This window comes from Eublepharis macularius, chromosome 8 (assembly GCF_028583425.1).
Source record: "Eublepharis macularius isolate TG4126 chromosome 8, MPM_Emac_v1.0, whole genome shotgun sequence".
NCBI classification, from domain to species: domain Eukaryota; kingdom Metazoa; phylum Chordata; class Lepidosauria; order Squamata; family Eublepharidae; genus Eublepharis; species Eublepharis macularius.
In genome coordinates, this window is record NC_072797.1 from 59,912,901 (window position 1) to 59,926,343 (window position 13,443).

The 13,443-nt window shown below is 41.0% G+C and overlaps 1 protein-coding gene across 4 annotated transcripts in view; it reads left to right on the plus strand.

The window, feature by feature from the left end:
• PAM (peptidylglycine alpha-amidating monooxygenase) overlaps window positions 1–13,443 on the plus strand; it is a 269,957-nt gene that overhangs the window by 174,079 nt on the left and 82,435 nt on the right. For all 4 annotated transcript variants that reach the window (XM_054986265.1, XM_054986264.1, XM_054986267.1 and 1 more), the window contains 3 exons: window positions 7,895–7,943; window positions 11,969–12,036; window positions 13,063–13,143. In XM_054986265.1, the coding sequence (XP_054842240.1) occupies window positions 7,895–7,943; window positions 11,969–12,036; window positions 13,063–13,143 (198 nt within the window). The remainder of the gene's footprint in view (window positions 1–7,894; window positions 7,944–11,968; window positions 12,037–13,062; window positions 13,144–13,443) is intronic.

Here is a 13,443-nt window from a genome sequence, read left to right on the forward strand (position 1 = left end):
CTGGAGTTCTTGGATAGACCAGTTATGCCACAAGAATCTATACAGGAGGGAGTGAGGGGAGAACTGTAGGTGTCTGTATCATCATGATGATTCTTTCAAAGAGAGTCTCAAATACCACATGAGTGAATCATGAATGAATGAATGAATTTATTTATTTATTTGCGGTCAAAGACCATAACAATGACAATACATCCTTATCAATCAATAAATAATTAAATCCAGCAGAAAAATGTGAAGGACATAAAAAATACATTTAGCATTTAAAATCTTATCTTAAAATGTATATAGTTCTCTGGGAACCACAGGAATTCTAATATTTAAAACATTTACATTAAAATAGTTAAAATCATAAAAAGAGCAGGAAACTATGTGTGCTATTCTTTTTATTATGGAATTTAGCCAAATAGAGACAGAATTTGGCTATTTGCCTGGAGATAGTTGGATTTTCATCAATCAGGAGTTTCTCCAAGCAGGCCTTATTTGCCTCTGCAATTGGTGTGTCTAAGAGTGGGGAAATAAACTTGTCCCTATAGACTTGATGGAAAGGACAACGAAAGAACATATGAATAAGTGATTCCACTTCACCAATGAAGCAACGGCAGCATCTATCCTCATATGGGATCTTCATGTATTTCCCTTCAGTGACCATTGAAGGGATAACTTCACATCAGGCCAGGGTGAAAGCTCTTCTATAAGATGGGACATCCAAATGAGTGAGATATCTGGCCATACCCATAACATATCTAGATTCCCTAGGGGCCATAAAATGAGGAGATTGAACTAAATCTCGTTGGCGCTCTGTCTCTCGCCCTTTGTTTAACAGTACTTTTTGCCTGGTCACTGCCCTGAGTCAGTAGGTCGGCAGGCGAGAGTCTAATGAAGTCTAATAAATAAATAAATAAAACACTTTCCTGCCAAAAAAGACTGATTTCCCTTGTTGTCATCTTCATAAATCTATGCCATCTACTAGCTATTACCCTATTTTCTCCCTATCTTGATGCCTGAGAGTTGTCTGGAAGTGAAACTTTCAAAAGCGAAGGGGAAAAGCTGCACCCTCAGAAGTGTGTAGCTTCTGGTGCCAGGTTGGTTCTGCTGGAATTCTCTGGTTACGTTGGCATTGTTAGGGTTTTTGGGGAAGCTTTGGATTAATGGTTATTCTTTGTATGTTTGGCATTAATTTCTTTGACCTGTAAGAAACCATTTGATTCCCCTCCTGCCCGTAGGAGACAATGGAGAGTGGCTGGGGGACCTTTTTCAGGGACTCCTTGATTCAATCTTTTTGAAACTTGGGACCTCTTCAGAGGACAGCCAGACCTCACTATTTTGCTTGAAAAACAGTTCTTCCAGCCCCTGGGAATGATTCTACCATAGGGAATAATTGAGCCAAATATATTTGGATTCCTGGAAACAAACCCAGATCTAAATAGTCAACTGGTGTTCTTGGACTCGAATATTGGAAATATTGATATTTATCAGATTCTCAATACCTGGATCCAAAAAAACAGTGTGTGTGGGGGGGGGGGGTAGTGCACCTTTCTGTTGGTGGATTCAAGTCCCGCTCCACTCCAAAGCATATTAGTGGCCTTGGGCCAGTCACACAGTCTCAGCATAGTCTACCTCACAGAAGTATAGCAAGTATAACATTGGGGATTGGGGCAGCTTGGAGGAAAGACAGATTAAAACACATACAAACGTGACACCTGCTGTGAAGTGGGGGAGACAAGAAATCACACACTTGTTTGCAGGAAACCTGAGAATGGGTTTTCTCTGACCTTAGCAATACGAACGTGGTTAAGTTAGATGACTGAACTTTAAAAATCCAGCCAATATAGTCCTTTTTCCATTTCAAAAAATTACAAAACCAGATTTTTGGCTTTAATTTCCTGGACAGTCTCCACATCTCTAATAATTCTGGTACTAAGTAAATGCTTATTGAGAACCCTTGCAGGCAATTCTGTAAGCAGTGACTATTTTCCATTATTACATAGTTACAATTTAGGGGTATTTGTGAACACTTGCATGGTACAGAATACTATTGCTAGTGCTAACTGATGTTTTCATATAAGTTAGGTACTTATTTAGTGAGGCAGGCTTGTGTGTGTGTGTGTGTGTGAGTGTGAGTGTGTGTGTGTGTGTGTGTGTGTCAAAAACTGAAAAACCGCACAAACGATAGGCCACAGTATTGGCTACTTGATACATAAGCAGCAAAAAGCAGCATTGCCTTGGTTTAGGGTGGGAGTTGAATTCATTTAATCAAGGAGCATCAGGATTTCAGTGAGAGGATAAAGGATGTGCAGGTATAAAGCAGCGTTTCTTGAAATGAGTAACTTAGAGAAAACAAGACTTGTGTGCCAATTTCAGCTTTTCAGTATGCTTTCCTCTATATACGCATGCATGCTGTCATTTTTCACATATCTCATTACTTCCAACTGTTTAAAAAAGAGATTTTATTGACTTAACGACACTAATTACACTGTTATCACAGAAATGAAACAAAATTAAAATTCATGGTGCATAACACATTGTTTTGTATACAGATATTGGTCTAAGAAAATAACATGCATCTGGCACTGTGCTTGTTTTGCATACTCTTAAAAATAAATTAAAGCTACAAAAAGAAGAGGCTGTGTTACATAAGGGTAAATGTTTCAGCAGTATTAAAAAGGTAGCTTCATGTAGATGGTTTTTTGCTACTTATGTAATTGACATTCCTCATGCTTCTTTTTCCAAACAAATTGTACACATGCACATTAGCATCTTAAATCTCTGGGAATATGATGTTTAAGACAAACCGTTGTGGAGAAGTAACTATCATTTCTACAGCCATCAAATTGACTTGAGAAGAATTAGGAAAATCCTTTCTATAACACCAGTTTGCCTAGGTTATGGCAGTCTAATCCTCTAGCTGTGTCAATATTCCTTAACATGCTGCTTAAAACTGGATAAGTGAAGAGTGATACACATTTTCACAAAGTAATTAGAAAGTTCAATTTGTTTCTATTGATTATATTTTCATGCCATCTTTGTACCATAATAAGTCTGGTTTTTAGGGTATTCAACTTTGTAAATCTTTAATGCCTCTTTTGAGTGGCAGTTACCATTTATTTTTGTCACTGATCAAAGAATTAGGAGGCATTATACATATCACAATGGATTTTGTTATGTACACTGCAATCCAGAGGAGCGATTAAACCACACTCATAAGCACAGCTTCTTGTTTGATCTCGGTTGGAAACTCTGCATAGAGAATCAGCTTTGAAAGAGACCTACTTTTGAGGTGATATGAATGCATTTTCTTTGCCACAGGGCAAATGGGAAGCTAGTAATTTATTTGTCCTGGAGCAATGTGTACTTCCATTTTAACTGGAAAGCAAAATCAAAGGAATTATTCTAATCTGAGCAGCAAATGGGGAGGATAATTTTAAGATGGTATATCACAGTTCTGTTGTGTTCCAGCTACCTACTTAGCTAATGCAGCACTTGACAAAAAAGCAAATGTTAAAATTCTGTTTTTTCCAGTTTATCACACCTGCAGCTAATACAATGACTAGTGCGTTCCTTACCAAAAAGAAAGAAACAAAGAAATCTCAAGGTAAAATCTGCAGTCTAGGCTTTCAGCATCAGCATAGCAAGCAAATTTCCAGAAATACATATTGATGTGAATTTAGAGGTAGCGCTATAATTTTCCTTTTTAGTTATACCATCTGTCTCATTTGTTGAACACTCTTCCTTATTCACTCTACTGGAATGCTTGTCCCAACTACCTACATCTCAACAATCTAATAAGTCGGCTAAACTTCTTGACTACAGGACATTAAGCTAGAAACCTGCGTGGCACAAAGTTAATTAAAACTAATACGTCCAGCATTTAACTTCTACTTTTTTACACATGTTGCTTTTTAACAATTTGATTATGTATATAAATATACCCATGTGCATGTATTACACATACACAAAGCCAAATTGACTGTTTATATGGAAAACTATGTATATTGCATTGCATATATATTTCACTTAATACATTAAATTTTCATACCTTTTTTGAAAACTAAAGAAAAATACCTCCTGCCCCCGCCTGCACACACACACCCCTTTTTTCTTCTTGTTTTTCTTCTCATTTTTGCTTTCCTAATATTTTAAACCTCCTGACACAAATAACATCTTTTTAACTTTAAGAAATTTTATTTCAGTTAATAAATTCCAACACATAAAGCTTAAGCTACAATCATACATCTAAATCATACCTCTGCAGTCATCCGCTACTACAGTCATCAATAGTCATACATAAACCTAAACACATTTAAATCATGTTATCATAAATTGAATCATATATCTAGATAAAACTTGCTATATATGTTCTTAATTTTTCTCTTCTATTTAAATATTTTTCAGTTATCTTCATATCTATTAATAATTGTGCTTAATTATTCTTAATTTTAAACTGTATACTCCAAATGTATACAGTTAATTATTCTTAATTTTCAACTGTATACTCCAAACTTTCCATGTTCTTGAAATTCTGAAATTGGCCTGTTGTTATTTTAATTTATTTTATTTTATTTTATTTTAAGTCTGCTCTCCCTGCACGCGGGCTCAGAGGGTATTAACAGCATATAAATACATATAATAAAACAAAACTCTGGTAGCAATCATATAAATACAGCAATAAAAACATATTTAGACAGTCCACATTCACCCTACATCTAACTTCCTCAGGATCCACAGGCAGGGTGGCTGAGATTTAATACATATTCTTTTCTTTTTTAGTGTGTTTTGGGACTTTTACCCAGTTGGTCTGTACAGACCTGGAAGCTTCCTGCTTTCTTTTGTTTCATTAAGAAATGATGCATGAACTTCTGTCTATATATCTGTGTAGAAAAGGAGAGCAACTTTAACCAACTGAAACTGAGAACTCTACAAGCCCTTTGTGTAATGGAGCTTCATCTCTGCTACTTCTCTAGTCACCACCACCACCACCACCCTTTCAGTGAAACTTTAGTGTCTGCTTTTGGAGGTGGTGACTGGATGGTTAAAACAGAGCAGACTGAAGTTGAATCCAACGAAGACAGAGATCCTGTACCTGGGCTGTGGGTTATTGGGTTCAGGGATCTGGCCTCCACCTCTTGATGGGGCACTGCTCACGCCCACTTCAACTGTGAGGGGCCTGGGTGTGGTCTTGGACGCCTCCTTGTCTATGGGGCCCAGATCATGACGGTTGCCAGATCGGCGTTTTACTATCTTTGCCAGTTCAGGCAGCTTACCCCCTACCTCTTAACCCATGATCTGTGACAGTGATCCATGCAATGGTCACCTCCAGGCTGGACTACTGTAACTCATTCTACACTGGGCTGCCCTTGGGCTGGTCCAGAATGCAGCACCGTGGCTCTTGACCGGGACACCATTCTGGGCCCACCGTTCTTGTGCCAGCTGCACTGGCTCCCAGTGGAGTTCTGGATCAGGTTCAAGGTTCTGGTCTTGACCTTTAAGGCCCTTAATAGACTGGGACCAGCATACCTCCGGGACCGCTTCTCACCCTATATACCCCGGAGGGCACTTCACTCAGAAAGGAAACATCGTTTGGAGATCCCCAGCCCCAAGGAGATCTGTCTTGCCTCTACCAGGGCCCAGGCCTTCTCGGTCCTGGCCCCAACCTGGTGAAACTCTCTGTCTGAGACAATTCGGGTCCAGCGGGATCTTTTAGCATTCCACCAGGCCTTTAAGACAGAGATGTTCCACCAGGCTTTTGGTGGTTGAGGCAGGTGGGCCTCCTCTCAGCCTCCTACCGGGTGGGGGGGAGATGCTCATTGTTGTATATTAGCCTCCGCAGACCCCATGATCTTGCAGGACTGTGATATTTATTTTGCTGCCAGTTTTAAATTGCTTTTAGCTATATGCTATTTATTGTATATTGTGTTTTAATCAGGTTGTCAACTGCTCTGAGCAGTCTAATTAATTAATTAATTAATTAATTAATGCAGCATGAAGAACTGCTGGATGGTAGTAAGAAAGACTGGAGTCTGTGCTTGAAAACTCTTGTCTATAAAGTAGAGTCAAAATGACCTGGAGAAACTAGAAAAAATGGATAAAACTCTGTTTTCAATTTTCTGTGACTCTGTGTATTTTATAAACTTAATGAAATCAATTGCTCTGTGGTATTTCATGCCCCACAAATTGCAAATTGTGGTGTAATAAAATAGAGGGTCATAGTAACAAAATGTAATTTCTTAAATTTCATATTTACCCCCCTCTTTTTTTTTTTTTTAAACTGATGTTCTCTCTTGTGCTGCCAAATATTTCTTAGAGGCTTGACTTTTTTCCTCATGGCAGCTTGTGGAATGCTCACTGCAGGCCCCAAGGCTTTTTATTTCTGTAGGTGTGTGTGGGGGGGGGGGGTGACCTTTACCCTTTTTTCCAAAGCAAGAGTTTTAAATGGGTTTCCTGGACCATGACTTAAGAATTCACTAATATTGTGGTGAATAGTATTTTCCAGAAGATGCCAGTTATAAAGTATGTATTGTCAAAGGCTTTCGTGGCTGGAGAGCGTTAGTTGTTGTAGATTTTCCGGGCTGTATGGCCATGGTCGTGGCATTGTAGTTCCTGACGTTTCGCCAGCAGCTGTGACTGGCATCTTCAGAGGTGTATCACCAAAAGACAGAATTCTTGATACTGAGAGAATTCTCTCTTTCGGTGCTACACCTCAGAAGATGCCAGTCACAGCTGCTGGCGAAATGTCAGGAACTACAATGCCAAGACCATGGCCATACAGCCCAGAAAATCTACAACTAACTATAAAGTATGTGTGTGGAGGGGTATATTCTGAAAACAGCTGTAGAAACGGGAGTGCTATTTCTCTAAATTCACTGCAGTGCTGAGGAAGTGGCTGATGCTGATGTTTAAAATTTTCTAGCATCTATTTGAAATAGTAGCACTGGCCTATGAGGAACCTAAGATATAGTCAAGTGTAGCCACTGTGAAGATGTATCTGAAAATGTACCTGAAAATTTTTTATGTTTTTTTCTCTCGGATATGGGCTTAGGTAGCTTCTAATTATAGGAGAAGGTAAATTTTTAGTGCCCTATGACCACTGATTTCATTTGTTGCTATTTAATTTTTACTGAATTTGGGCAGGGGGGGAGACCCCAACATTTTCCTCTTTGAGTTTGAGTTTCTCCTTTGAGTTTCTGGAACAGTTTTTTGGCAGTGAGGGAGGGGACTTAACCCAATACATTGCACTTGAGGAAAGTGCAGTTTAACATGCAGAAAATATTTTACTGCTCAGTAAAGCTGAATACGTCACACTTTAAAAAAAATATTTCAGGAAGATAACAAGCTCTGTTTCTTTTTGAGGCAGATGGGAGAGCTGCTAAAAGTATAAAGGAAAAGAGAGAACTTTTCTGAATGTTATCATTGAGTGTAGTTAAACAATTAAACAGTACATCATGATTAAAAGATGATTTCATATTACAATTTTTGTTTACATTGGTCTCTTATAGCAAAAAAAATAACGTTTGCTCCTTCAAATGATTTAATTCCCTCCCCCCCCCCCGCTTAAAATGACATTTCTGCCTTACTTATTTTTTTCTTTTAAATGCTCCAGCTGTTTGGTTTTGAAAATTGAATTAATACCTTAGAAGCTTCTGTAGGATTGTATATTAAACAGGTTGTTCTTATTATTGCCCCAAAGAGGAAGTTTTAATGTAAATGCAGTATGTTAATCACTGACACAGTACGAAAGATTTTATAATATGTATAGAAACACATGCTTATGCTTGACACGCAGATTGTTTACTAAGACACTGTTATGCAGAAAGCATTCAATTATCCATCTCTAAAACACTAAGGGGGGGAAATGATGAAGACTGTTTCTAAACCTCCATTCTAATATTTTGTGCAGATAAACATAAAGACTGTTCTGGTGTAACTTTACATCTGACTAATCAAAAGTAAGTATTTCTGGCACCTTTTCTGCAGCTTCTTACATATTTTTCAGAGTATCCCTTGAAGACATTTGTGGGAGCTTTGTCACAGAAGTATTTGTAATGGAACAGAATCCTTTGACAGGACCTAAACAGGAAATCAGAACGGTTAGGGGTTTTTTTAAATTAAAAAGTACAAACTGGTGCTGCTTCAGATTGACTTCAGAATATATTTAGAAAACTGGGGAAAGGAGACTCAGTTTGAACAAATGAAATCACTAGTAGTTATTCAGTATTTCAGTATTGTAGCTGAACTGCATATACCCAAAGGGTTTAAATTGCCAGTATTTCTCCTCTCAGTTTTTCAGTATTAAACAGTTTGTTCTTTCTGTCTCTTTTTCCTTACCTAATCAGCTTGGTGACACTGCTATATGTTATAATTCAGACCCCCACTTTGTGGTTGAGATGGCTTCACTGCTTCATCATCCTCTTTGGTGTCATCTCAACCTCCCCAACAGCAAAGTATTAAGTTCTCTGGTCATCCAGGGTGGGACAGCCTTCGCTAACAGGAAGAAGGTCCTCCCTGAAGGCGACAAGGTTGCAAGTCTTTTTTGGTGACTCCAGGTAGAAGGGCCTTTCCCTCAGTCACCCAGTTTAGGCTCAGTCTGGCACACCGACAAGCTGTTGCCAGCTGTGCTTATTAAAGAATGCAGGGACTCATTTTTTTCCACAGCCTTTTCTTACTGCTCTCCTTCCCTACTTCTGTCAGGAAGGGCTTTAGTGTTTCACTGCCCAGAGTTCCAGCATTCTTGCCTTTGATAGAGTCAGCCCCACCACCCTCAAGGTTTGTCTCCCAGGAAAAGAGGCCAAGACTGCTGGAACTCTGTCACCAGTCACTTCTAGTCCTGGCGGGGACAATCAAAATAGTAGCAGTAGGGACTAGGGGTGTGCAGTGGGGATATATTGGGTTTTCCCGAAGCGGGAAAATGATCCGGAATAACCCAAAACCCAAAGCAGCAAGCCGCTTCAGGTTCGGGTTGTCGGAAATCGTTTCTGTATGCTTCGTAATGAATCGGAGCATACCGAAGTGAGATTACCACCTCCCCCCTGAGCCCCCCTTCTCCCAACCCCACTTACCTTCGGAAGGCCGGAACAGGCGGAAGGCCGGATCAGGTACCTCTGCTACCCGCGCTGCCACTTCAGCCTCTATGGCGGCCGGCATGGTGGCAGCGAACGCCGGTGCCTGCGCCGCCCGCACTGCTGCTTCAGCCTCTGCGGCAGCCAGCAAGACAGCAGGGAAGGCTACTGCTTCCACCGCCAGAAGGATGCCCCAGGTAAGTGGGGTGGTGGTGGTGGGAGGGCAGGCACCCTTTAAAAAGGCCCTGAGGCTTCCTAAAGCAATCTGAATTGCTTTGGGAAGCTTTGATTTGGTATTTCCGAATCAGGGCCATCGTACTGGCCCTGATTACCAGATACCAAATCTTTACGAATCGGGCCCAGTTCTGGAGGGTTTTCGAACCAGGAACCCGAAGCGCACACCCCTAGTAGGAACCCCACTACTTTTGCCCCACATGAGTTGAGTGGTAGTGATGAAGCTGCACCGTCCTCCTTTCCACCTGAGCTGGGTATGTCAAGTCTTGGATGTGAGCAGGGTGGCAGCTTCTCAACATCCTCAACCCACTTTCCATGTGTTGGGAAAGGACCTTTCCAAGCAAAGGAGCAAACCTATAAGAACTGTCACTGCCTGTCCTTGGACTCCACATGAGCTGGCAGAGGCCACACCCTCTTTTCTTGCACTTAGACTGAATAAGTCCCACTTTGGGTTTGGACAGGGTGGAGTCTAGGGATGTGCATCCTGAAAAGATTCGGGTTCCCTGCTTCGGGTTTACCCGAAGCAGGGGGAAAAATCGGAAATACCAGAATTCCGAAGCCGCTTTGAAATTCTGGTATTTTTACTCACTTTGGTACGCTCCATAAATATTTGGAGCATACTGAAGTAAGAGGGAGCAACTCCCCCACCCTCACCTCCCCCCCCCGGGGCAACCCTCCACCCACTTACCTGGCTGTCAGGGGGAGGGGGAGGGGGATCAGCTCAGCGGCGGCAGCATGCATGAGGCTGCGATGGACTGGAGCCGGCTCCTCTGCCGCCGCACCGCCTCCTCTCAGCCTGCAGGGTGGTGGGGAAGGCCAGAGCCGCCACGGCAGCCATTTGAGGGAAGGCCCATTTGAGGGCCATTTTGGGGGAGGCTGGAGCCACCACGGCGGCCATTTGAGTGGCAGGAAGGCCCCGCAGGGCAGTGGGGAGGGCCGGAGCCACCGCTGCCACCGACGCTGCCAAGGTGGGTGGGAGTGGGGGGCTGGGGCTGGGGTGATGTTTAAAGGGCCCCGCCGCTTGCAAGCAGCAGGGGCCCTTTAAACTCAGCCTCGAAGCATTGTGAATGCTTCGGAAAGCTTTGATTTGGGATTTCTGCTGCTCCGATTTGGATAGCCTGAATCTTTACGGATCGGGTCCGATTCAGGTATTTTACCCGAATCAGAAACCCAAAGCGCACATCCCTAGTGGAGCCCCCCCAGGCAGTGATACATACCTTGATGAAAACAGGCAGTGATACATAACTTGATGAAGACTGGCAGCTGTGAGCATGTCCCACTCCTCCTCCTCATTATTGCACCTGGCTGGCTGGATAAACTTTTCCTTTATTTTACTCCCTTTGAAACGTTTCATAGATAAGCTGTGCAGAGGGAAGCAAGATGCTTGTTACCTTAAGTCTCTTCCATCTTCTGTTGAACTATGCTAGTGGTGTCTCCTGCAGCATCCTGCCTCTTTTATCACTCATCAGCCTCATTTTTTAATGAATGGCTTTCTGACAAACTTAAAACACCAACTGTTTTTTCACCTTCAGATTCCTACTCTTGACTGCTTAAAATGCAAAGTACTAGCCTAATATCGTTCCTTCCCAGTTTCTAAAGCCACACTTTTTACTTCCACTCCCTTAACTCCTCTTTTACGCCTCTAAAATACCGTGCCTATGTTCATGTTTTCTTAGTGACTTTTAAATCCTTTCTCAGTTTCATTTTTTTATCCTGCCCTTTCTGCAAAGAGTTCCTGGTGGCATACCTGGTTCTCCTGATAACTAAAACTTTTGATACCAGACGTCTTTTATCGTCCCATTTGTGAACCCAGTACATCAGATTCAGTAATAGTTAACTTCTTGATGTCTCCCCACTCCCTTGCTTTTCTTCTGTTCTTGACTGCTTTTTTGCTACATTACTAGTACCATCTACTCATGACCTTAACAGATCTCATATGGTGTTCAAAACCATTTTAGTCAACTAGTACCCACCTCCCTGATCTCTCTGTCCAGACCTTTAATTTCTATTCAGTAGTACAGTAGCATGACCCAGAAAAGAACTGTGCAGATAACAATAGACTTGATCTTAAGGCCTGGAGGCATTCCCCTTCTCCCCTCATAAGTTTAGGAGAGGAAAACAGAATGCTGACCCACAGCTGCATCACTGGGAGAACAAAGAAACGTTCTTTAACCTCTATTTCAAGTCAAGCTTTAGAAAAGCAGGAGTAGTCTTAGTAGCAATGGCCTCCACAGTGGATGGAGTAGTGGGGACAGAGGGTACAGTAAAAAAAAAGCTGAGCCAAAAGCCTCAGTGGTCATTGCACCATGGGTAGGATGTGCAGCTCCCTGCTTCTTACAGTCAAGCAAAAGCATGTGCTACATGCTACTGCTTTCCCTAGTTTTTAGCAACTACATACCACCACCTCCTTTGTAGTGCCATACACATGAATGAATCTGGATAAAGGATAAATTGTTGTAGATTTGTTTGAGTTGAATTTGAAAAAGTGTTGTTTATCTCAACTCCTAGTTTAAAATTGACAGCGCTCTCATCAGAAAGAGTCATATAACGAATGATTCAGTACTTCTATGACAAAGGGACCTCTGACTCTCGAAAGTTCATACCCTGGAAATCTTGTTGGTCTTTAAGGGCCTACTGGACACAAATAATTTTTATGGAGCTCCCTTGTCTGTTTTTTGTAGGCAGCCTATGATCGCTGGCATGTATCTCATGATGTCTATGGATACTGTTATACCGCCAGGTGAGAAAGGTGAGTGGAAAATTTAAAACAAAGGTAAAACTGTAAATTGATGTATATATTTAAGTAAAGGTTATAGCAAGGTAGTCTAGAGACTCATAGAGACCTGTCAGTGTAATCAGATAAAACAGTATGCATCTTGTTAAATTCTTTTCTGTTTTTTAATTTTCATTGCAGTTTAAGCATGGATTCCTTTTAATTATGAGTAAGTTTACAGAATTCTTGAAGACTGTAATGGGTTGAATCTAAAGAATTATTTTTGTCCATGGAAGCTGAGGGTGGAAGTAAAGATCCCCCCCTCCCTCTGCAAACTCCAACTTTGTCCCTTGTGCTGTTCCTGAGGGTCCACTCTCCACCAGAAGCAGCATTTTAGGGGCTTAAGTTAGCTGCAACAAGGTGGGAAAAGGCAGAAAAGTTCCATTTGGCTGACTGAACTACCTTTACAAACGTATGTGTGCAGAGAAACTTCATGTTTCTGTATTGAGAGAGACTTTGAGCATGCTTTCCTCTGAACTACTTTATTCCGTATATCCTAGAAAAGCCAGTTGCTGATGGCAGTTATGCCTTAATATTTCACAGATTTTGTTGTTGTTATTAGGTATTTGTGGGTCAAGAATTTCATTTTAAATAAGTTTGTTCTTGTTACTGAAATTATACCAACATTTTAGTATAGCAAACAGGGAAGTAACTTGCTATATCTTCTCTTCACCTACACATACAGTTATTCAGTTTTTGCCACTGTATGCTTAGAAAGCCTTGTTTCTGTCTACAGAAAGAATGCCATAATTCGAGCAAAAGTTATGTATCCATGAAGTTGCCCATTGATTTAGATTAATAGAGCCCCTCTTGAAAGCAGTTTTGAATGGAAGTCTGTAAAAAAAATGTATAGCTGTGTCTAATATTATTTTTATCTGAATTGATCTGGCTAATAAAGATGAGTCTTTTGTGTTACATTCACCAGGATCCATTTCTAATGAGTGGTTTCAGATTATGCAGATAGATACAATTTTCCTTTCCTTGCTATCTGTTTTATTACAGTGGTTGATGCTGATATTGCTTGCCATTATAAAATGTACCCAATGCATCTGTTTGCCTATAGAGTACACACACATCGACTGGGTAAGTCTTCATTTATAATAATTGTCTTTCCAAACTAAAGGAACTTCAATGCAGAACATCTAAATTAAATATAGATTCCAAAGTATGCTGATTTATTTAAATCTGGAGAGGTTGTATCTTTCCTTTTATGAAATGGTAGCCTGTTATAAACATGTCCTAAATTCCTAACCCCAACTCCAGAATCTGTGTTATCAATAGACATGGGCACGAACGGAAAAAAAACCCCGAACACCCTGTTTGTTGTTCGGTGCCATCCACGAACAACGAACATGGACTGTTCCAGGACATGTTCGTTGTTCA